Source organism: Salarias fasciatus, chromosome 16 (assembly GCF_902148845.1).
Source record: "Salarias fasciatus chromosome 16, fSalaFa1.1, whole genome shotgun sequence".
NCBI classification, from domain to species: Eukaryota; Metazoa; Chordata; class Actinopteri; order Blenniiformes; family Blenniidae; genus Salarias; species Salarias fasciatus.
The window spans coordinates 12,587,774-12,613,878 of NC_043760.1; the positions used below are offsets into that span (position 1 = coordinate 12,587,774).

The following is a 26,105-nucleotide window of genomic DNA, read 5'->3' on the forward strand; positions in this document are numbered from 1 at the left end:
GCTGCAACACATCTGTTTGCAATGAGAGACTCTTTCTATGGCTTTAAGGAGCTTATTAAACACATCATTAAATGTAGGTGTGATGATGAAGAAAGAGACATCTGAAAACATGCAGGCCAATGATCATCCAGGATTAGAATGATCACTTAAATCTGAAGGTTTGACTGAGGGAAACAAAGATTGATGGCGTTGAAGGTCGGCCAGCTGTTGACAAAACGGGAAGAGCTTGTACAATGGAGACAGTAACCCGACTCATTCTTTTCACGAAACAACAAGATGTCTTTGACTTTTTTCCGTCAAGTAAATGGCAAAGGATAAGTATCCTTCAAGTGAAACTGATGGAACTTAAAACAATGATCTCAACGACCTTGCTGTTATCAGTAATGGCATTCCGAGGTCTTTTTGATGCAAACAGACACTCAGACATGCACTGAAACTTCCTTCCTGCTCCTCCCTGGCCTCCAGCCCGCTGGATTTGTGCCGAAAACCAGCGGGACAAGACAGGAAACTGACAGGATTACGGCGACTGGGTCCTGCTGGGTGCTGCGTCGACTCACGCTGGAGTGAGGCGCGACTGTGACTCTTCATGACCGGGAAGAGGGAGGCTATGTGAAACTGTGAACTGTGGGCTGAAACACTCAACTCTTCCTGCCAGCTATTGCATTTTATGGAGATCAGGGTCAGGCTCTGTTTGCAGTTAATTTTATGAAGGATGCATTCATTAAAAAAAAAAACACATTTCCGTGGCAGCAATTTTCAAGGGTGGAAACCAATAGGAACTCTTTCATAGTGTAGATAAAAAATATCTGAGTAATTAATTTACCACTTTATTGTGTTCAAGGCTATCTATCTGAATGCATCGTTTTCTGAGTCAAGTATGGAAAAGTCTGGTTCAGTGTTTTGGATTAACAAAAAGACGCGGCATCTGCCCTTCAGACAAACAGACACATACCTGCACCCGTCTGCCTACAGGTCCATTTAAAAGGGTGGGAACATTTTTGTGCAGGATGACCCACGACTGAACCTGAATTCCAAAATTATGACCTCTTTCTTTTTAATGGGAAGGGCTTATGGTGTCTCCCTTAATATCTCTGATGTTTTGTTACACAGGGAGCTGCTGGACGGAATCTTCAACATTAAAATTCAAGGCTGTGGATAAAATGTCATTGTATAATGTGAGCATGGACTTTTTTGGTGTTGTTTAATTAATAAGATAGCGTATTGTACAGATATTGATTAAAAATATTGACAGTTGTGCAATATTGCAGATAGTATGTAGCACGAGTGGAAAAGAGCACAATGACCTGATGATCCCAGAGCAGTATGTTTCACATTGACAGCTGGCTGCAAAGACAAAAGCAAAAACCTAAACTGTTTCTAATTGTGCTTTTATCCCTCCTGCTCCTGATAGACTGGCCAATCAGGAGAAGCTCTGATCAGCTCACAGGTGAAATCAATCTTTCTATAAGAATCACTTCTCAAACGACGCCAACGACCAAAGCATTCCAGCAAAATCCTTTCTTTTTTCATCCAGAGTAAACCTGATTGCATTTTATGTACATGGAAATAAGTGAATGAATGAATACACTGTGTACATGTTCGTTATGCAATAAACTTGCAAACCCCTCTTTAAACAATCTTCAGATATCAACATTGATGTGATGGTGAGAGGGATGTGCTTCTTTGTTTCACTTCAGTATCAACAATGATCCAAAGAAAAACCATCGCATGCCGCTGGAGACGAGTGACTCTGTGACAAGTATGCCATCAAATCTGTCATTGAAAGAACTGTTGAATTCAATTTATGTGCTAAAACTGAAGTAAAAGCCTGCAATTTGCCCACAAAATAGGATTTCATTAAAAAAAAGAAAAAAGTGAAAAGTATGTTTCGTTGTCGGCAGGATTCGAACCTGCGCGGGGAGACCCCAATGGATTTCTAGTCCATCGCCTTAACCACTCGGCCACGACAACTCATGACGTGATCCTATTGACGTCATATTCAAACTGGAATATTCCGGTCCTTGTACAGTTGTATTTATATTATTTATTTGTGTATCGATATGTTCACGGTATTTTCTTTATAATGTCTCATGATACACAGAAGTGACTCGGTAGCAGTGACGGTGCAAAAGTCACTACTGAGCGCGTCCATACGTCCTCGCCATTACCACAGCACCATCTTGTGGCGGCTGTAGAGTACTGCTGCTTGTCTGCTGCTTTCAAATGTCATTCCTCTGGTAGACCCACATGCGCTGCATCACATGATTTAATATTAAAGGGGGATTAACTGTATGCCCAGGCTCTGATTCACTTCATATTCTTTCCTGAAAGACAGGTATCAAATATATGTCTTCTCCCTGTTTACACCAAGATGTAGACAGATCATTTTGCAAAGGTTCTAACTTGGGAGCTGTTTTCAAAAGTGGCTCCGAGCACCGTAGTCTAAGAAAATTTTCCATTTAGTAGGTAAATATATATCCAACACCATCTGTATATTTCTCATACAGTGAGATATTTACAGACGTATAAACATGTAAGCACATGTTGGGATAGAATGCAGACGGCACAAATGTCTGTGCTTTGTCAATTTTGCATTGCTGTCAGGGATCCATGATTTAGGTTATGTTTTATGATGACTTTATTGAGTTACCCTCAAAATGCGGTGTAATTCTCTCGTGTCTAGACATATTTGTGTCCACTGCGGCTGATGTCCATTTCTGTTTCTCGCTCCCGTGGCTCTGGGTTCCCATCAGCGTTTATGGCGTCTTCCTCACCTTGATTGTGTTCACCTGTGTCTTGTTTGCTCTCCACTTCCACACTTGCATCGGAGTGTTAGCCTCAGTCTTATCAGCTCCCGGCTTGTCTCTCCTTGCATGTGGTGTTTGCCCAACTCAGGAGTGGGAAATTATATTTTCCCAAGCGGCCGAATCTGAAAACAGCTCTGCTGTGATGGACTGAGCCATACATCTGTGTGCAAACATTGTAATCTCTCTTCATAAAAAAGAAATGCATTGCATGGTTTTGATAAGTTCCCACTCTGCATCAGTCAATGTGATTTGTTTAGTAATGACTATTTGAGTTATAATTCTTCAACTTGTTCTCCTCCAAGCAAGCAGCACCTTGGTAAAAAGCACTTACATGTCCATACATTGAGAAAAACTTTTTTTTTTCATAATTCAGTTTTATTTTCAAACTCCAAATCAACATTTTGTTGTCCTGTTGGATTGCTTCCCTTTAGACTGAATCCTTCCTGCCTTGATAATGTGTCGACACATTGGTGAGTCTGTAGACTGTATTTATGGCGAATAGAAAGGTCCCACAACCGTATGTAGATAACAGGCAGCATCCTTGAATCGTCTTTGGCAGTAATTAGAAATAACATCAGCTCTGGGAGAGCCTCTGAGCGGAATGTGAAAATGTATCATCCAGCCGGGAGCCATCAGTGCAAACCGGCAAACGGCTCCAGAGTTGTGTCTCCCCAGCCGCACATTTCACACAAAGTTTGATTCTCTGTGGTGTAATTCCGGCTATTGTTCCCCACCTTACATGCATAATTGTGACACTGGATAAACTGAATTCCTCTGAAAGTTAGACCTCTTTTCTTTTTTTTTTTTTTCTCCCTTAATCGTATTCCCCTGTGGAATACTAAAACGTCTGAGCTCAGATCAAGAGTCTGGCCTCATTTCACCTCCGGAGAAGTGACTTGGAGACGCCGCCTGTCCTCCGAGGCCGCCGCCCGGCGGCTTTTCACGGCACTTCTGCTGATTGGAGTCCCGCGTTCTCTATTTAGCAAATTCCGCTCCCGTGACGGAGTCGCTTTCCCATCCTTCGGTGATTAAAGTTTGACGTATCGATCTGCTGATGATGTGGTCACCTCAGGTCTGCCTCAGAAACCCTCAGGAAAGTTGGGGATGTGATGACAAAGCCTCCGTTTGCTCGGAATAACAATCAGACATCTGACACATTCGCTTAGCTCCGTCGCCGCCGCCTGCACCCACTAAGTGAAGTTCTGCAGGGGGGTGCGAGCTGATTAAAGCCTCTGGAAAGGGGTTCCAATCCATCCGAGTCCACTGAAAACTGAAAACCGTCCACAGCGGACGGTACAGCTCAGTGAAACCTCACCTTCTGCCGGAGCTATTGAAGCCTGGCTGTGGAACGAGAAGACATGCAGAATCTGAAATTGGCAGGTTCCACTCAACCAAAACAAACCCGGCGCTGCGTTGATGCATTTCACTCGCGCCATCCAAGAAGACCATTTGAAAAAGTGGGTCTTGATCCGACTCCAGGGGAACTCTGACGGCATGTTTCTGTTGAAGTAGGAACACACAGCAGATCAAACATATCTAAACCATCCAAACATGAACCGAGACAGACGACGAAAGTTTTTGGTTTCTTAGTAGCTCTTGTTGTGGGTGGGCACTAACGACTAACATCTTTAATGCATTACTCTCATTTAAAAAAAAGGCAATCAAAGGATATTTCTAAGGCTTGAAGTTGTTGTTTTTTTCTTTTAAATCACCAAATTTCCCATCTAAGGCCCTGTTTGCATGATGCTTTAATTGAAAACGCCTAATTTTTTCTTTTTCTTTTTTTTTTTTCCAGAAAAGTTTTGCGTCCTGTTTTTCTAATGGAACAACACAGAAAACACCACAGCATAAACATTCCCAGTCGCTACAGCGGCGACGTTCACAGACAGTTGGATTGCTGTTCTGGAATGACTGTCCACAATAAAAGCTCATAGATCAAGGCGGCCTTGTACATTTCGTGATATAAATTATTTATTTACATTTACAGAAAAATGACCCCATCAAGACAACGTAGTAATAACTATTGGAAATAGAACCCAAGATACAGTAGCTGACGTATCGTCACGACCGAACGGAGAGCTCTATAGTAACATTGTGCCCTCTGTCAAAGGTCTCCTATAACACAAGGTGCAAGGCATCACGTGTAGCCCCGAAACACTCCCTCCCCGCCCCTAACCCCCCCCCCCCCCCCCCCGTACCCGACACACCACTCATGTAAAAGCCCGGTACCCTGCTTTGCACTACCCCGATTTTGCTTGTATCCCTCATCTACAAACAACAGATACCGGCGAGCCCGCCTCTACCAAAGCGCACACATCTATTGGACATTCATACACACACCCGCGCGCGCGCACACACACACACGTTCTGCATCCTCAGTGTCACTCCCCCCCCCCCCACTTTAAACCTCATGGTTCAGTTTTTCAGAAAAAAAACCTTCAGAAAAAGGTACAAGCAGACAGTTTTGTGGGGGGGGGGGGGAGGAACGTCGGCGGCGTCGCCCCCCGTCGTGCGAGAGTCTCACGGTGGGCCTGGCGTGTGTCAGTTCTGTCTCTGCCGCGCCGCCGTCCTCCCTGGACATTCTCAGAGTTCGTACCGGGAGGGAGGGCGAGGAGTGAGGGGGAGGCAGATGCTAATTTTCAGGGTGGGCCTACGGGAGGGGGGGGGGGGGGGGGGGGGGGGGGGGACATCTAACGCCGCGTCGCTCCGACTCGGTCCGGCGCGCCGGGGGCTCAGATGAGTCGGGTGGAGGCTCGCATGGTGTTCTCCGAACTGAAGTGGACATTGTTCTGCTTTTGCCGGTTGATCCTGTTGGTCCGTGGGCACTTCCTGTACGGAGACACCAAACACACATTAAGGCGCCGGATCCCTGAGCAGCGGCTCGACTTTATGGGATCAAAACTGGAAAGCACAGTGTTAAAGAACCTCGGGTTCGACTTGGAAGTGGAAATGAAGACCAAAGCAACGAGGTGTTGAGATCTGGATTCTGAAATGACTGCTCTCATTTTACCTGACGCAACAAAACGCTCTCTTTTATTCCATCTGGTCTGGGCGGATACGTGAGTTTCAGGAGGCTAATGCACTCCTTTGCCTTTGCTCTGCTCTTTTCATAGGTTAGCAGGGGGGCAAATATAGAATAACGTGGCAACAACTTGGTATTTTGCAGCAAAAATCCTTTCAGGCAGACCTTTGCCGAGATGCGGCAGGAAGTCACACGCAGGAGGCGAAGCTCTGAGACGACCTTTTCCTTCGTCTGTCCTCAGAGTGAAAGGTACACTTTACAACCAGCAGCCTCTGAAGACGTATTAAGGCCACGTCGGAGAGGAGAACACGAAGACTGCAATTTTTTTTTTATCACTTTTTGCAAGTAAAGTTGGAAATTTCTCTAAAGTCCCATTTACAAGACAACAATGTTTGGAGTCACTGGAAATCCACTTTTTGGAAAATGGCTGCCATGGTGGGACTTCAGGATCCGTCCATGTGGAAACAGGGTAAAATGCAATGTTTCTAAAATTAGATGGTCAATGACAGCAATGTTTAAAAATACTAGATTTTCCTTTTAAGTATAAACACTATATTCCCATAACACGCCAGCAAGAGTGACGGCGGCGTGAAGGTGAGTGAGTCACTAACCACGATCAAAATTGTCTGCGAGCAGATTTATTCATTCATTCGTTCGTTTGCTCGCGTCTGCTGTAACGGGCCAGAAGCCACACTTGGATTTTTCTAAATGTGCATTTTTTTGTATTTGGAGGAGACGCGGCTGAGCAGCCGGACACATTACCGTCACTGCGCCTGCATGCGGCCTTATAAATCCTCTCTCTGCGTCTTTATCTTCTCTCCTTACACCCTCACCCTGTGCCTTTATAACCCCCCCCGCCTCATCTCCTCCCCCCTCTGCCTCCCCGTCCTCCTTTGCTCAGAGGAGCCGTTTTTTTTTTTTTTCTTCTCGGCCAAAACTCTTTTAAAATCTTTTATTAAATGTCATAAATTGCTTAGGTCAGCCAGAGGCAGACGCGCTGCGGGCTGTTTGCGTGTGTGTGCGTGCTCGAGTGTGTGTGTGTGTGTGTGTGGGTGGACTTTTTTATTGTGAACACAAAATGCCTGTTAAAACAGAAGCGTGTACGCTTGCCTACACAGATATCTCTGTTTATCTGTGCTTGCATGCACCCGTCGCATGCATTATCAGATGTGTGTGTGTGTGTAGTGTGTGTGCGTATGTGTAGTGTGTGTGTGTGTGTGTGTGTGTGTGTGTGTGTGTGCGCCCCCTCAGGGAAAGTGACAGCACTTTCTTTCCATGGTGACCTTTCAGTTGCTTCCTTCAGGCTTCAGAGCATGTGACTCCCAAAAACACACACCACTGCTCCAACGCTCATTAAAAGACAATGTCTTTAGCTGTGTGTGCGTGTGTGCGCGCGTGTGTGCGCGCGTGTGTGTACGTGTGTGTGTGTGTGTGTGTGTCAGGACATGACTCACCTGGTAATGCAGAGCACCACCACACAGATGATCACCACCTGGAGTGCTCCGATGATGGAGGCGATGAGGACGTAGTGCAGCTTGCCAGAGCCCGGCACCACGTAGAGCACGTTGTACTCTTTGATGTCACAGTGGGGGCCTCGAAACCCCGAGTGACAGCTGGAGACACACACACACACACACACACACACACACACACACACACACACACACACACACACACACACACATACACACGCACACACACACACACACACACACAGAGGAGAAGGCGAGTCATTTCCTGGCGCTGAGCGACAGCTTCATTATTTTAGCGTTGCTAATTGAGCCGTCAGCGCCTGCCCGGCAGAAGCGCTGCGTTTGGGCGACGGTGTTGCGACCGGCGCTTTCTTTGCTGTGACTGTTGAGGTGAACGTGACTGATGGAGCTTGCTGGGGGGGGGGGGGGTTACGCCGAGTGGCTGGAAACACAGAATTCTGACGTCTTTCTAACGTGCGTGAAGCTGGCGCGACGTCGCCGCGGAGGCCACGTGCGCGGCTGCATCGCGAAGCCGTCATATCGTGCGTCTGTCTTGAGCGTGGCGGTTCGATCGGAGCATTGAAAATCATGCAAATATTGTAACCGATGAGATAAAAAGAGTGAAGACCTCTAAAAGGGATGAGAATATGACAGAGACAGCAGACGGAACAGGGTGACCATATTATGATTCCCACAATGAAGAGAACACTCGTCCTGGCCTCCAGGTGCTTCATTGATGCTTCAAGTTTATTCAAAGACGCCTTTTAATTTTTAGTTATATACTTAAAGCCATCCAGAAAAGAAAATTCAGTTATATAATAAAATTCCATCTCCTTAATTGAAGAAGGACATTCAGATTGTTCTCAGAGGTTACTGAAGGTGGTTCACTGAGCCTAAAGTAGTCGTTCTTTGAAAATCAGTGGTAAAAAAAATTATTTCAAGAATATCTGGAGTTCGACTTTTAGTGGAAAAAAATATTTAACCAGTGTAAAAGCATAAAATATATAAATATAAATAGTGTAATAATGACCCTTTAACTTAAACTTTACAGTTTTTCTCTGTTGTGGTGCAGAGAATGTGTGATGAAAATGTTATTATTGCACAAAAACAAATAGAAAAACACTACGATGTCAGCATGGAGCCAATTTTATTGATATCTTCTGTTGCATTCTGTTCTATGGCTTGGCGGACCGGATTGGACCCTGTTGAGGGCCGGTTTTAGCCCTGCAGCCTTATGTTTGACACCCCTGCCCTGGATGCGTTTTATCATGAAACAGATTTTCAAATCCAAAATGCTGCCATGGAACAGATGCGTCTCATTATGTTCAGTTTGCAGCTCAGTCTGAGTTACATCTCAGAGGGGAGGATCGCTCCAAACTCGGGTCGTCTCTCGACCCCTTCATGACGTCCTGCTCAACAGCAGCAACTTCTATGAACTCCACTGAATGAAAGAAATCACTGGTGAGTGTTCGGAGCTTCCAGCTTGTTGATATTTCAGAGGGTTTTCTTTGACTGGATGGGGTTCTCATTCAGCTCATATTGTCATAATGTTGAGACATTTGGCTCAAACTGCATGACAAGTCGTTTTTAACTCAGCAGTCCTTGCTGTGTGGTTCACACACGCTCACACACACACACACACACCTATTTTTCAATGATTTACATGACGTTTGCGCTTTGATGTTAATGGTTTCCTTCTTAATCTCTGTCTTTCACCTTTACTCCACTTCCCTACTTCTCTGTTTTCTTGTCTCGGGGGAGGTTGTTACCCACCAAGAGCTGCACATCCTTGCAATACACCCACACACACACAAACACACACACACACACCTTCACATTCTCCATGCATTCGGCCTGGCAGAGTGTGAGATGAACATTGCAACCTTGTTCTGTTTGGGGCTTGTGTTGTTTCCACACTCTTGTAGACACACACACACACACACACACACACACACACACACACACACACACACACACACACACACACACACACACACACACACACACACACACACACACACACACACACACACATACACACACACACACACATACACACACTCTCTTCCCGCCTCTTCAGGACGCCACTTGCGTCCTGCAGGGGGCAGCAGAGCCCCTCGGCAGCCCCTCTCTGATGAGCGCTGCTCTGTATGCGAGGGGAAAGTGTGGCGGGGTGAGCGGGGACGCTGGAGGTTAGGGAGAGAGAGAGCAGAGACAGAGGGAGAGACACCGAGACCCCCCTGGCTGCTCCGCTATCTGGCTGCAAAAGATGGCCAACCTGAGCCCAGAGAGTGTGTGTGGGCGGGCTTTTATTACCATTCCTCATTGTGCCTTTATGTAAATGCATCTATATGCTGCCTGTGTACCTCCGAGGATCTGCGCTGTACGGAGAATCTCCCATTTGCATCATGTGGCCGTCTTATCGGCGAGCGCCGCTGCGTGCGTGGATCTCTACACTTATATGACCTAAATGTGACAAAGCCGGTGGAAATGATGGAATCTGAAGCTCGCTAGTGAGGATTATCATCTCATAAAGTTGGTACGGATAATGTATCTGCAGTCACGTAGCGACAGGTCTGCCGGCAGACACAAAGGAGAGACGTCTGCAGCTCGCTTTAGAAAAATGGACTGAATTCTCGAGTGAAGACGTTCTCAAAGCGTGGGAAGACGAGTTCCTTGAACCACAACCTGATCCGCCTGAACTGCCCTGCTGCACTCTTTGTTTTAAAAACCACGGCTCTGCCGTTGACGCCGAGTTTTTTTCTCCTAATGGGAGAAAGTGTGTGAAAACATGATTAAATGAAGAATAGCCCATCACACACGTGAAAACAATTCATATTTGGGTCAACTGTGATGCATGGGACACATCTGAGTGGACAAGTTTGCACTTGTGAAAAACAATACGCTGTAAACCTTAATGGCGAGGACACAGACATTCACTGGATCCTATAATGAGGGACAAGTTCAGGCTTTCTGCTGAACTCGGAGATGAACCTTCATGAGGTTCTGGTGTGTTTGACATCCCTGATTTAAACTATTTACGACACGCGCAGTAGCAGCTTTTCAGAAAAGTTGCATTTCCTGTCATCTGCATGAAGACAGGGTCATAAAGCTACGACTTGAAATATTGTGCTGACTGGTTTCAAAACTGCAAAGTTGAAAGCAGATCTGCGGCAGTGAGAGATTCCACATATGGATGATATTACACAACACACAGAATCATATGTGCAAAAATAACACTGGTTTAATGGAGAAAAGTGATCCATGAAGGTGTTGGAGGAGAAGAGAGAACGAAAAACATCTCATGGACATGATTTGGTCTGATGATTGACAACTGAGGCGGAGGGTGTTCAAATGAGATGTGACACACACCCACACACACACACACACACACACACTGCATGTTATTTGGTCCCGAGAACAGACATGTCAAAACGACGTCTTTTTAAAGATTTTATCGCCGTCATCAAACTGAACCCGCCGCGGTCGGGGAACCCTGATTCAAACAGAACCAAACTCATCAAATCAATCAGCAGACGCATTTAAAATCAGCATTAGAGACGGACGGTTAGCACAGCCGGTGATGCAGCCCGCATTTATCTATAATTGGATACGAGTGCTTTCCTTCAGTATCTGTGATCAACAGCTGCTTTAAGTTTCTGCTTTACTTCGTGGAGAAGACGCCCGCAGCCACGCGAGGGCAGCGGGACAGATGTATCGATAAAACTCCTGTTTGTGGCTTGAAGAGAGCAACACCCGGGCGCGGGGACAATGTTCTCCTCTGTTGTCCATCCGCCGTTGCCTTCGGTTGCATCACTCGCCTTTGACACCAGGCCGCTTTCAAAGCCTCTGCGCACGTCGGCCGGCTCGGACCAAGGACACGCCGAATCACGGCGGCCGATGCTTTTCTTCCCAGAGAAACGAAGCTGAAGCTGAAGGTGCTGGCTGACGCCACAGAGCTACCCTCCACGCTTCACTTTCTCACCACACTGCTTTATATTCATTCAAGACAAGCCAGCCTGATTGGGAAATACATGAGCTCGAGTACACACCCAACAGTCGCTGCATCCCGCGGTCAATTAGCGATCCTACAGGAAGGCTTCAAGGCCGCTGCTAGGCTGCTGTTCAATTCAAGATTCAATCTGCATAACATATAATGTGTCCTTGTCGCGTTTGCATTTCTTTCCTTTCCTCCAGTCTGGTCACTCAGGATAATTATTATAATGATCAGTTCAGCTCATGTGATCCAGTTAAAGGGAAAAGGACCAAGACCTTGACCATGTGGTCTCCAGACTGAAAATCTGCTCACGTGACAATAACGGTCCGGCTACTACAGGAATGACACTTGTGATTTTTTGAACAAAAAAAACGTGGCTCAGTTCGAGGAGGAAGTCATCTCTGTATCCGCTGCTCATCTCACCGCGTCAGTGTGTCTGAAGTGTCCTTGAGCAAGAAAAGCGAACCTCAGACAGCTTCCTGGTCAAACAGACTCGGAGCTGATATCAGTGAAGTCCGTCTCACGTTTTCCCACAAGCACGGCAGCCAAACACAGCTGAGGACTTCTGCACACCGAGTCAATGCAGCCTCCAGCTTCTTTCAGCTAATGATGGATTTCAAATAAGAAATGAGTAAAAAAAAAAAAATCTGTGACAAAAAGAAAAGAGTCCTCAAACTACTTGCAGTGCTTGTTTATGCCCCTTTTAAAGTCAAAGTTATACGCTACATTGACGCCAAATTAATGAAGTCCAATCGACTACTACATAAAAATACATGTACTGTGCATAATAGCCGGCATAAAAATAACAGTATTGACTGCGCGCTATTTAAAATCCATTCATCTCATTACGAGATGATAATCAATAGTGCCTGACTCTGGGTATTGTATTATGCTAAAATTAAACATAATCAGGAAAAAGCATTCAGTTACCAAATGTCTTCCGAGACGTTTGAATTGTGGAGGCAGCGCACGTTGCTCAGTGTTTAAAACCGGGCGTTCAGACGGTCTGGTGTTTAAAATTCAAACCATATACCCCGACTGCGGTGACCTCAGCTAAACTCTGGCAGGAGACCTTTATTGCAAGACTGTGTCTCCTCTCGTAATATCAATATGCAATAACGCTATCTATTTTCCTTCAACCGGCGCCGCGTTTCGGTGTGGAAGTGTTTCTTCTTTTACTGTCTATTAGGGGGTCCGAGACCTCGGTGCATGCTGGGCTTGTTAAGACCGAACCGGGCAGCTTTTTTTTTTAACACTTCTGAAGGGTAAAACTGCGGGCTCAAGCTTTAGGTAGGATATATCGATGAGAAACGTCCGTGTGTGTGTGTGTGTGCGTACCTGCACGACGGCTGTGCCAGAATATTGGGGAACTGGCACTCTCCGTGGACGCAGTAGTTTTTGTAGTGGTCTGGACAGGGGATGTAGAGGCCACGGGCCAGTCCGTTCCGTGGATCCTCTTTTTCTTCTGTCACATGAAAACACACACGAGACAGAACATGAATCAGAGATGAGTTACTGTGGCGTGCTAATGAAGCTACAGCTGTCTGGCTGTAAATTAGCCATATTTACAGCCATTAGACCATATTTCACTAAAACCGACCTACAAGAGGCTCCGATCCGGTCCGTCTAACCAACGAGCAAATTGTAAAAATTACAAAGAGAACATAGATTTTTCGGTGAATTTCTTGCGAGTGGCGTACGCAAAGCGACTCTTAGACACGAGCTCAGATATCAGCGATGGTGCTGTGAAAGCTAGCGGACTAGCATTAGCCTCAAAGCCATGCTGTCAGGAGGAGTTTGTGAAAACTTGCATTTCATCGTGTTCTGCACCAGAAGGTCTCATTAATTTTGGCTTTCTGTTGAGATTCTCATTTTCAGCAGTAACTGTTTGGTTTTGTGAAAATTTCACATTTTCATCCCTACATACTGTCCCCCACACCTAAACAAAGAAAAGCTTTAAATTTCAAAATTAAAGGTCACACAAGGTGAAACTGCGTTGTATGCGGCCCCTGAACTGAAATCTGTTTGACAGCCCTAGTTTCAACAATTTAAACTAAACAGCAAATTAAAAAAACAGAGCGAAGGACACTGTAAAAACCTTTATGTTGGCCTCACTTCGTCAGTGCTACAAATATGCAGGTACACCTCATAAAATTCTAAAACAGTACAAAAGAATTTTTTTTTTTCCAAGAAATAAAGCTTCCGTACAGTTTGGATTTTTTTTCTCACATTTATTGGAATATTTAATTTTTTTTTATCATATTAGTTCATATGTCATGAAGTTTATATAAATAAAAACACTGTCTGAGAATATTTTCACAGAGAAAAGTAAGTTCTTACCTGTTTCAGAATTAGCATCTTTAGCATCAGTCAAACAGAAACTTGTTAAATTGACTTTGTTAGAATATTATTTTTAGACTTTTAAAACCAGGTGGCATAATTTTCTCCATTTATGATGAAATATCACTCGTAACTACTGAGGTTTCATGTCAGTATACCAATAATAATTTGAGCATTATTCTCATTTTTAAAGATGGACTTGTTGATCATATCAGTATAAACATTCGTAATACATGTTGATATATGTTGATGACTGCTCATAAAAAATGACCTGAATGTATTCTTTCCTGAGGTAACTGCATCACTGCTCACATGAGGTCTCAGGATGTATTCAAGTGAAAATGAAAAACTGTCATTGTGTTTTAGAGCCAGTGAAAATGCAACTTTTTGATAAAAATGGCTTTGAAATGGACCCCGTTTAAACAGGGTCGGGTCACAGTCACCTTCGGCTACCAAAACTCAACCGTGTGCTACATTTCACACTGACACACCATGTTCTGAGGCTACTGCGTTAATGAGCGAAGCGCGGACGCTGAATTCTACCGGGAGCAGAAAGACCTGACCGAGCTTCTGATTGACGGCCCGTCCGTCGCCGACCCGGCTCACCTGTGATGTCGGTGCGTGCGAAGTGTCCGTCTCCGCCTTTGTTCCCGGTTATGATGTCCCCTGGAAAGACCACAGACATATTAAACTTGACCCCGGGTCAGTGCGACCTCCACTGCCGGTTTCCCGGCTCCGTTCCATTACCGGGTAACACCCTGACAGCGGCGGCGGCGGCGGAGGCAGAGACGGTGCTCACCTGGCCCCGTGCACCTGCGAGCCTAATGCGCATTAAAGTGAAGCATTCTCTCTGTAACTCAGGGACTGTCAGTCCTAATGTGAGGAACTGGAGGAAGGTGGAATGAGGCCGAGTTGGACTGAAAAGATCAGAGAGAATAATGCATTTTCCTCACCTTATTGAGGCGACAGCAAATTCGTCTTTTCACAATGGCTAGACAAAATCTCCCTCAAATCATTTTCATTTTATTGCAATTGATTTTTTTTATCTTCTTCTTCTTCTTGCAGTCTGAATCTTCTCTCTCAAACTGAGACTGTGAAAGTATTTTCTGGATTCATGACGCAAGGACTGCGGCTGGAAACACGTTTGAATGGGCGACTTTTATTTTCCTCCAATATTTATTATTTATTGTTTCTTCCTCATTTGGTTTTTAAATTTATTTGTCTGCTCAACACCGAGAGGCGATAAGAGAAAGGAAACAAAGCTGCGTCTCAATGAGGTCGAGGAGTCGGAGTCTTGTGAGCCTGACATCCACTTAAGAAGAATTTTAAAAACCATCCCGAGGCGAGATGCTGCAGACCGAACAGACCAAAACCGAGCGTCCGAATGTGCAGCTGTACTGCTTAAGGGAACAAAGACAAATGAATAAAATGCGAGATTATTACAGCTGGAACGAGGGACTGGAGCAGGCAGCGTCGTAACAGTACCAATGATGACACAAAGCGTTATTCAACACGCCAGGGAAAATGTAAAAGAAGCTTTTTGCAGGAAAGGAGCATTGAAGCTGTTTCTGTTCCCAGAACTGTAGTTCAGGGGTGTCAAAAGTACGGCCCGCGGCCCAGACCAGGTCCACCACAGTGCAATCCGACCTGCAAGATGAATTTTGTAATGCAGCTGTGAAAAATCTTGACATGAATTGCAATACATTTAATTGACTGCTAGGGGCGCACTTCAGTCTGTGATGTGGTGAGAGAGTTCTGCTGACTCGGGTTACTGCTCAACATGGAGCAATGTGTCCACACTGAAGCTGATTTCTAGATTTTACCTAGTTATTCTGATCATAACATGAACCAGCTGGTTAGATTTTTGAGTTCCAGCAACATGTGGATAAAAGTTTTCTACTTTTTAGGATGTAAATACTGCCACAAACTATCTAGTCTGTAAGTTTTTAAGCACGTGGTTCACTCTTTTCCTCAGTTTGGAGTTTTGTCATGTGTTGTAGAAGGATAGTTCATTAAATGTGAACTTCTTAGTGTTTTATTAGTACTTTGTTGCACAAAAATAAAGACAGAGATTTAAAAAATTCTGATATAATATTTTACATTCTGGCCCACTTGAGATCAAACTGCACTGCATGTGGCCCCTGACGTAAAATGAGTGCGACTCCCCTGATCTGGTGATGATGAGAGGAGACCAGACCACCATCAGGCCACATGAGGTCTTTCATTTTTCCCTGATTGGTCGGTCAGAGGTCAATGACAAATGAGCAATCAAATGAAAATGTCATGATTTTAGATGTGTCTTTCACCACTAAAAGTGAAAACACGCAAGAACTCGCCCCTTTGAAAACATAAACTTTCACCATGAATTTGAGAAAACACGAAACTGATTACAGTTGCAAGATATTTGTTGAAGAACTAGTTTTTTTTTCTTTTAATTGCTAAAAATAATGTAGAATAACTGGGAAAGAAATTAATTTAGCAGTGTTTACACAGATGGTGCGAACACAAGGCTCATGGATCAAAACTGCTAAGCAAAGAAAAACTTTAAAGTTTTAAATTTAAAGCTTATAATGGTGCTATTCTAACAACGCAGCCACCTCAAGATGAAGTTGGGCTGCATGTGGCCCCTGAAACGAAGTGTGTTTGACACAAGTGGTTTGCCTTCTTGTAATATCATCGCATTAATGTGACACTGTCACTACAGTCTGATTCTCTCATTCAGCTCATTAGTGAGTCGAAGGAAGAAGCTCTAAAAACAGACTCATGAACTAATGACAGCAGCGAAAACACAGCAGCGTTAAACTTCCAACTCTTCTAAAGGTGAGCTAATGATTATTAACTGGTGCGAATGCAAGAGGGTCCAGGCCGACGTCGATGTCCCTGACAGTCAGACTTGCTTTGTGACGCTGTCAGGAGGACGGAGTTTGATGAAGCGGCAGCAGAGACGCTCATTAGCTTCAGATGATCGATGGAGTGAGACGGACGGAGAGACAGCAGCTCTCCAACCGTTTTATAAAATAAATGAAACTTCTTATCAAATTTAAACTGTAACCAAATCTAAAGAGGTAACTTTTTTTTTTTTTAGAATGTATGAAGCAAAAAGATGAACTTTTGTGCTACAAAAAAAAAAAAGGGAAAATTCACTCACTGTACTTAAAAACCGAAGTAGTGAACCTGTGTTTTCAGTGTTAAAGAGTCACTCTGAGTCCTGCTGCCAGCGGATTGACTTCACCACTCCCAATCCCTCCGCCTCCTAACATCTGTCCCTCTTCCCTCGTCCCCGGACTGAAACAGAAAGCGTGGAAGCGCGCCCCGATCGATCGCAGTGATCCGGGGCGCAACCTGAAACACGGGGGAATCCAGGTTTCTATTTGTGCTGCGGAGAAAACGCTAGTTAGCCCTGATCGCTTTACTCCCTACTACCCCACAGGGGGAGTGTGTGTGTGTGTGTGTGTGTGTGTGTGTGTGTGTGTGCGCAGAGCGAATGTTCTGCTGCATTTTAAGAGTTGGACTCAAACACACCCCTCTAGTCAGTCTCTCCTCTGCTGTCCACCTGACGGCGGGAGAAATTAATCAAAGCGGGGGGAAATTAAGCCGCGGGAAGAACAGACCTTGAATGAAATGAAGCAAAAGTGAGACGTAAATTCAAAAGAAGAATTCTGAATTGGCCGTTTTCTTTTTCTTTCTTCTCCTACATGGATTAACAGTGTGACTCAGTTTAGGGATTTAAGCACACAGATTAATAAGCCCCGACTTGATCCCCTGAAAAACAGCAGCAAAAATAAAAAGATACTACAGTGAAAAGGGGAGGATTACCATTCAGTGAAATCGTCAATATACGTTAGCAGCAGAGGCGAGGTGGGCTTTGGAAGGATTATCACTGCATGCTTTTCCCCAAATATGATTGAGTTGAAACTTTCTGTAATTATGAAATGCAGCTGCAAACTGGGAGGAGATGTGGAATCACTCAGGCTGTGTTTAGCTCCGCGGGCGGCCTCGTTCGCCCCCACGCCCCCGGCTCTGACGTGAATCCGGCACCTGCTCCGGCGGGCGGGTTGACGGCTCCCGCCGAGCAGGTGAGAGGTGGCATTTTTTTTCTCCCCTCACCTTGGCAGTGGCCCAGGTACTTGACCTCGATGCGCTCCTGCTTCTGACAGGACGCCTCCTTCACCTGGCAGGGGTTGTCGTAGGAGCGGCCGTCGGAGGCGCACACCGGGTTGAAGCTGATGTGGGAGCAGTCGATGTTGCAGACGCACCTGGGGAACAAGGAGCCACGTTAGAGCGGAGAACGAAAGTGAGAGGCTGGCGCGTGTCTCCGGGAGAGAGGCAGGAAGAAGCCTGCATAGTAATCCTGCTCCAGCCGGGCTCTGACACAAAGGCAAATGGATCGGACCTTGTAAACAACACGAGAGGCGAGCGGCACCGAGGCCTTGACTGACAGCTGAAATCGAACAGCACAAAAGCAATAAATAATTTAAGAAGTGCAGATAAGCTGTGCATTTTAATGTTGCGCAGGAAGTAACACAGAGACACAACATTCAAGAGTGTCAGATGTGGAATGTCTGTGAAGGTACTGACGAGGCCAGAAACGATGAGAGGAAACAAGCCGTTCATGAAGAGAAGCAGTAGAGGTACCGCAGTAGCAAAAACAAAAACTACCATCATATCGATGATTCCTCTATTTATCCCCTCGCCAAGAATTTTGTCTTGTGATGCCACTGCGTACAACATGGTGGCGCTCCAAGGCCCAGTTTACACAACAAGGTGTTCAGGAGCAAACAGAAAACTTTCGTTATGTTTTGTGAGCCCTTTGACGTGACAATTGTGCTCGGAGGAAGCGGAAATGCAACTTTGTGAACATGGCTCCCAAGGTGGAAATTTTTGAAAACACTCCAACTCTGTCTCCATGTAAACAAGGAAAACAGAACTTTTCTGAAATGCTGCCACGGCCGCAGTCAGTACTTCCTCCGCACGCGCCTGAGTGGACGGACAGAAAACAGAAACGGCAGCCTCCAGTTTTAATCCACTGAGGAGCTGTATCAAAAACTTAACTATTGTGTGGAAAATACATTTTTTTTGTGTGTTTTTTTTTCTTTTTTCCCTCTACAATTATATTGTGAATTTTCAAATTGGGCTTTCGGGGTCAGATGACCAGAGGGGCCTGAAGTGGACAAACTCAACAACTTCTTTGGTTTATCAGTTTCCTGAGGTTTTCAAGGTCCTGCAGTAGTGCAGAGTCCTCAAAAGGGAATAGTTTAGATAACTTTCTGGATGCTACTCACTTGTCTAGTTTTGTCTTTCCCCCAAAGTTCAGGGTATTTTAACCTTTTTCATGACTATGTTGGGAAAAGTTCTTCCCTTTGAGCAGAGCACTGTAGTCACTAGGGCTGGGCGATATGGCAAAAAAAATGATCACGATTTTTTTCTTCATATCATTCGATCTCGATTAAAATCACGATATATTATATTGTTTTTAAACCAGTTTTAAAGCATCTGCACTGAAAACTAGAACTATAGAATAGTTTAACATTTTATTAAGAAACCAAGTAAATAGCAATGCAAATTAAATAATATAAGCATAGAAAAATATAACAACAATCTCACTGAACAGTGCAGTAAATGGAAAAAAAAATCTAGCATCAAGATAATAAAATCTTGCGATGCACCGTTTTTACAGTAAAAGAGAAGAACTGAACGATTGTTATTTAAAGTGTGACAGTCTACAGCCCTGAGGATTTTTGTTGCTATAAAAGATTAAAAAAACTAAAGAAACCGCCTGGGGATAATGAAGGTGCTTTAGAACGAACATTATTTTCAAGTTATGATGCTAAATATGCTGCTGCCATCATTAATACTTGCACGAAATGTACAAAATTTAAAGAGTCTAGATTGGACAGATTAGACTTAAAATGTAACAGTACAAAACTACAATAATACAAAAAAAAAATAGACAAAAGTAATCGTTTTTCTCCTCTTAGAATGTTGCTCGTATGGTGCAGTGGCCTGAAAAGACGACACTGGAGTCAATATTCGACGTGCAGTCAATATTCGTGTTAAGATAAATATTCTGGTTTCTGAAACATTTGGAATAACCCCAGGGAGATCCTCATTCAGACTACAGCCACAGGCGACGCCATGACTGTATTTGCACTTCCTGCCACTAGGTGTGCTGTTTGCATGTTCAACCTTGTTTTACACAGACACCACAGGGGAAGAACGGCGCTGCAGCGCTGCAGGCTCTCTCTGCATGTTGTTAGAAGAAGAGTTTTAGCGGCAAGAAGTGATGATATGTTCAATGATGCGATGCACCGTCATTTTCAGTAAAAGAGAAGAACTGAACGATTGTTAGTTAAACTGTATCACCAGTAGTTCCTGGACTCAAAAGACCAGATTCCTTGCGGATCGGTGTGCTAGCAGCGGTGTGCTAACAGCGGTGCGGCGTGGAGCAGCCTTTCCTGTCAGCAGCAGCCTCATCTTCAGAGGATAACGCTTCATCTGCTTCGCTGCCCTCGGCTCCACGTTCATCTCTGTTTACTTCTCAGACAACTTACAGGCGGGAGTTGAGCAGGAAAAAGTGGACTGTGATTGGCTGTGTTACGCACATTTCTACCATGTCTGATCGAGTAAATGTGCTCACAGCTGATCACCGTGATCGACTGGAAATTAATCGCGATCACCAATCACGATCATATAATCGCCCAGGCCTAGTAGTCACCAAATTAATATTTCTCTGCTGTCTGTGGTTTTACTGTCTGAGCTGGAGACGGCAAAAAGCAAGTGAGCTCTGTTATTACTTTGCAAGGTGTGACTTCGTCACTCCTGAATAGAAACTCTCAGTAATTTGTGGTCATTATGCCGGATCACTGAAAATGTGCTGGCGATATTCAAAGCGCGGAAACACATTTCTAAATAAGTGAAATAGTAGCAGCTTACATCTTTAGAATTAGGTGCGTTTTCATTTGTGCAATAAATCAGTGACTTCCTTTCATACCGCTGATGGCTGTGCTTTGTGTTTGTGGCAGGATGTAATGCATTCATCTCTCTGGGAATCGGGAGCTTACTCCATGCTCTCAGCATTCTCAAATTAACCGGGCAATTTGCTGCCACAACACAATTTTCGATGAATTTCTCGGGGCGAGGTGTTGTGTGTTAAGCGTGTCGCTGCGGACTCTCCTGCACGCACGAAATCTGCATAAATGCCAGGCAATCGTGTGTTCTTCTTTGGGGCCTTCGTAGGGTCTCGATCTCTGCCGTGGCGACCAAACTGACTGGAAATGATGCTTGGGAGCGTAAAGACTGTTGCCCCCTGGAAGTTCTGCGTCGAGGTTGTCTGTGCCGCGAAGTTGACCGCCATAACATCAGAGGCTTAGAATCTAGTAATTAGGTTTCATTTGATTGCACGCAGACAGGAAATGCTATCTATTTGCGTGAGCATGCAGTTTAGCGCGCTTTTACAAAATCTCAGTAAATTAGTAAGTGTGTGTGTGTTTTGGCATGCGTGTATCGTGACCCCCTTCGGTCTGTGTCGGGCCCGATCAGCAGAAATTACACCCGGATCGCCATCCCCAGACAGTTGTTGCTGAGTAGCGCCGAACGCAAGATTCTGTAATTATGAATCTGTCATTATTCTCCCCGGCCTGTTCATTCTCCCCCAGTGCCAGGCGCAGGCATGCAGCTGTCTTCCCGACGCTTCAGCGTACACGCCCACGTGGGCGCCCGCCAACAAGTAATTGTGTGCCCACACACACACACACACACACACACACACACCTTTACAAAGGGCCACGATGATTCGTGCCGCTGACACTGATGTTGATTGAAGCGGCGTGCAGCAAAGCGTGGCGGCGCTCGGCTACTGTTGTAATGATGGATCAGCAAAGTAAGAATGATGTGAAGAAAGGCTTCGCCATGCTTCAGAGACGACACGGTTATGTAAAGGCTGGCGGCATCCAAAATCACACACGACACCGAAGGTGAGCTTCCGCAGCTGTGAACGACCCGCCGCTGCGGAGAGTTACACAATGAGGCGGCAGCGCTGATTTAAATCCCGGCTCACTCACATTGTGAAAAGTGCCATTTTGGTGCTTCCAATTAGAGGCGTGAAAACACCAAGAATCTACACCCATGCAGGACGGGACACAGAATCTTCTGGATAATCAGTAACTGAAAAATATATTTTAACAAAACAAACAAAAAAACCCCACTCTTTCCTGAGTATTGTGTGTTTGCATGAATGAAGTAATAATAATTAAAAGAAATGATTATTATCTTCAGCTGTCATTATCACTACTTCTTCTGTTTGAGTTTCTTTTAAGAGCTGAGCAGGACATTTCACACAGACTTTGCATTATCACGGTTTATTTGCATTTCTCTGGGCACTTGGTAGTTTTAGTTTACGGAGTCGTCCATAATCACAGTCCAACATGGCCGCCTGTCCACAGGAATGTCCGTAAACTCGCCAATGTTGATACTCAAGTGCAGCTCGATCAGTCTGAGTCACTTAATCATATCCCACCTTCACCATAGGAAAAGAGCAGGAAGTAACCAGTTCTGAAGCTTATAGAAACTAACACTGACTCATTCCTGCCCCCTGGTGGCATTACTGGAATCCTACACGGTACCAAAACTGCTCAAAACTATCTGCAAAGCCGTGTACCATCAAAGGCAAGGCAATTTTTTTCCCCCAATTTGGTTTTACCTTTAAAGATTATACAACAGAGACTTTAATTTTGCATAATCCACCCTAAAGACAAGATTAGGCTTACAATTAAAGCGCCCGCTCTATCATAAAGACTATCTAAATGAGAACAGTTTTAGCATAAAAGAAGGCAAGAAAAAAAACATAAAAACTAAGAATCAAAGCAAAGTGTTACCACCAGCTTCTGCCCACACATCAAACGGGAGAACATAAACGCAAGCTTAACATTACACACGTGTGAGTGTACACACACACACACACACACACTGGCCATTTCAGGCATAAATGGGCTTTCAGGGGCCCGTCCATCCCGAGAGCCCACTGCTGGTCTGTGGCTCATGTCTGGGCCCCATGCATTTTTAATGAGCCCTCTCACTTTCTCCACAATGGGCACTATACCGCCAGACTGCAGTGCGTCAACACATCCGAGCGCGGCACACACACACACACACGGCAAGTGCTAACACACATGTACAAGACAGCAACAGCTCTGCGATAATCCTTGTTTCTGCCCCCTCCCCGCTCCGCACGCACCGAATCGTTCCCTCGCACCTTCGACTGAGAGGTACACAGGGGTAGAGGAGTGTTAAATGAAAGTTAGCGGCGCGTGTGCAAATGTGTGTACTATAACCCAGGCGTGTGTGCGCGGATACTTTCTTAGCAGGATGTGTTGTATTGATTAGTTCCTCGCGATTTCCCTCCCATCAAAGCCGCCCCCCCCCCACCTCCAGACTGTCTGCGGGCTCCCAACTGAAAAGGCCATTTACACACATTTCGACACCTAGACACATGTATGCACGCACACACACACATACGCAGAGCTGCCGAGGCCAACGTATCCACTGACTGCCTCATGTTGTGTACAAATCCCTTCGCAGCAAACCTCATTGCAACTGAACATAGCATTGATTTTCATAATCCTCCGCCTCAAATTTCACGGTAATCCTTTGAAAAACTGAGCGAGGGAGGGAAACAGACAAACAAGTAGCGAGAGGGAGGGAGAGAGAGAAAGAGAGAAATAACAACAGCAATGGAGAAAAAAAAAGAAACGAGGGAGCGGAGAATGCATCCTGAACAGGTGTATAGGGTCGAGGTGTCTGGCATTTCAAATCCAGACATCCCAAAACTGGCTCAATGCGGCTGTGACTCAGGTGGTGGACTGGTCGTCTTTCATTTGTATGGCTGTAGGTTTGATTCCCCACCTCAGACACTGAACCCTAACTTGCTCCCAGCGATCGGATCGAGCTCCTTGCATGGCAGCCGCCTCCACCGGTGTGTGAATGGGCGTTTGTGTGCGGCTCTCTAGGGGCCGCTCACATCAATCAATCAATCAATCAATCAATCAATTTATTTTTGTATAGCCCAGTATCACAACAACAGTTGCCTCAGAGGGCTTCAAGATGTTACATTTGTCGGTAAAAGTAAAAACAGTGAATAAGCATAATGGTAATATGTCAATATTTACAGTAACGAGACAGAACGAAGCAACCACCGCCTTCGACCCTCACATCCGGCAAGAAAAAACTCCAAAAACCCAGTGGGGTTTTTGGAGTTTTGGAGTTTGGAGGTTTTTGGAGTTTTTGGAGTTTTGGAGTGGCGGGAAAGCGCTATATCAGTGAAATCCATTTACCAGTTAAATCAAAATATTTGCTGAAGATAACAGTCAGACATAGAATCATCAAAACGAGCCACATACAGACGTAAACACGCTCGGCACTCAGACGGCGGTGATTTTCATGGGGTCTGCTCTCAGACGGCGTGAGTCAGAGCAGAGCTGTATAACAGTCTGCTACATAAAGGACAAAACATGTCTCTATGAAAATAACTACAACATAAAAATACCCGTGGATAAAAGAAAACACGGCGATACCACATTAAAAACTGAAGGGTCGAGCAGATATTTTCTCTGACAAGTACATACTAGGGGCTAAAGCCCAGAATCTCATGTGTCAAATCGGCTGCAAAGCAGAGCCTGTATGCGGAGCAACAGCTTATTTAGTAAAATCCAGTGTCTACCAGGAAATGATAACAATGTGGAAATGACTGCATAGAAGCCCCCCCTCCAAAAAATAGAAATGACAATCGAAACTTCTGCATGAAGCTACAAAGCAAAATCAAACACAACATTTAAAAAAAAAACCTAATTGTTCTTCTGTGAGAAGCAAAAACTTCACAATCTTTCACAAACCTTGACAAAAAAACAAAGAAAAAAACAAAAAACAAAAAAAAAAAAAACAAAACGACACACTGATGAAAAATTTCACCAAAATTTATAAATCAAGCATAAGAACTATCAAAGATCCCATAAGCGATTAATTTTTTTAGTTGTAAAATTCACCAAACATCCACAAAATGTGCAAAAATATTCAACTTTAAAAATTGAAACAGACAAGAAACCAGCATAAAGAGAAGCAAAAGGTTCATAAAACATTCAAAAACAGTTGCGCATGGATAAAAGAACAAATCTTCACACAGCAACGTGAGCAAGACTCCAAAAAAGGCAAAGAGATCAAACAATACAAAAGAATCAAAGCATTAATAATGTAATGAAACAAGAAAAAAACCTGAAATACTTCATCAAATGATGTAAACAAGCACAAGAACAATCCAACAAGCCACAAGGGATTAAAAATAAACCGCAACATATGGACAAAATAAATCAAACACTCGGCAGAAACATGGAAAAGCAAGTACAAAAAGGCTTTAAATACTTCAACAAAAAGGAAAAGCATCAACACAAACTTTAATAACCAAGCAAAGAAATGCAACCGCAACTTTAAAATAGCACAATATTTGCAAAACCATCCATCCATCTTCTACATGTTTTCATGAACTGAGGTGCTGGAGCTGATCCCAGCTGACCGTCAGAGGAGGCGCTGCACCCCCATCACACAGCAACCATCACATTTACACCGGCAGCACACTCAGGCCGCGTTTAGACGACGACGTTTTGGGTGTCTGTTTGCACGGCTCCTTTATTCGGAACAACAACTTTTTGAAATTGTTACATAAATGGAATTTTCTGTGGTCTCCAGCCATTCTTGCTCTGTGCAGAATGGAAGCCACTGAAGCCAGGAGCCCCCCCCCCCCCCCCCCCCCCCCCCCCCGCTGGTCTCTCAGGAGGTCTAACCCAGTCTTCACGTAGCAAGAGTCCTCGATCCGTGACCGCTCCGCTGTCTGCTCCTCCCCTCCCTTAATTCTATCAACACCGATGGGTGCTATTGATGGCTTTGAAAGCATGGATTTTTGTGGGTAATTACAGTTTTACACCACAAATGGATCTAAATGGGTTTTTGTGACACTCTATTGATCCCTTTGGGGCAAATTGGTCTCTTCTGCCTGAAGCCTCTCTCCAGAGTAAAGAGAAGATGAGGTAAGGATATTGAGGCTCTTTTCTGCCTTTGCGAAGCATTGTTCAGCCCAGCCCACCCACGAGACATTATTTTGTCCATAAGACTGAATTTGTTTGGAAAGAGGAGAAGCGTTCATTGATAAGCAATCATAAGTGATGACAAATAGAATCAGCGGGGCTTTGTTTGGGGAGAAAAGGGGCTGAGACAGCAATTTTAGGACCGGCAGTCCAGAATCATTTCTAAGCACTTTATGAAAATGACCCTTTATTAAGCCAGGCAGATGTTCATTCTTTAAAGCTGTCAATTGCATGAAAATAATAACTGGGCTGATAAAAAAACACAAAGCACAATGATGGATTACTTCTCAATAAGGGCATGAAGAAGATTACTGCTGCCATCAGTCACAAATATCCCAA

At 44.7% G+C, this 26,105-nt stretch overlaps 1 protein-coding gene and 1 non-coding gene across 2 annotated transcripts in view; both read right to left on the reverse strand.

Annotated features, from left to right (window-relative positions):
• Nucleotides 1-1,889: 1,889 nt before the first annotated feature.
• Nucleotides 1,890-1,971, reverse strand: trnas-aga (transfer RNA serine (anticodon AGA)). The gene has a single exon. It is a non-coding gene; the product is annotated as a tRNA-Ser (tRNA).
• Nucleotides 1,972-4,758: 2,787 nt separating this feature from the next.
• Nucleotides 4,759-26,105, reverse strand: part of tmeff2a (transmembrane protein with EGF-like and two follistatin-like domains 2a) — a 141,210-nt gene continuing 119,863 nt past the window's right edge. Inside the window, exons 6-10 of the mRNA XM_030111418.1 lie at nucleotides 17,746-17,894; nucleotides 14,245-14,304; nucleotides 12,637-12,763; nucleotides 7,284-7,442; nucleotides 4,759-5,636 (exon numbers count right to left, since the gene is read on the reverse strand). Coding sequence (XP_029967278.1) covers nucleotides 5,540-5,636; nucleotides 7,284-7,442; nucleotides 12,637-12,763; nucleotides 14,245-14,304; nucleotides 17,746-17,894 — 592 coding nt within the window. The 3' untranslated portion in view covers nucleotides 4,759-5,539. The remainder of the gene's footprint in view (nucleotides 5,637-7,283; nucleotides 7,443-12,636; nucleotides 12,764-14,244; nucleotides 14,305-17,745; nucleotides 17,895-26,105) is intronic.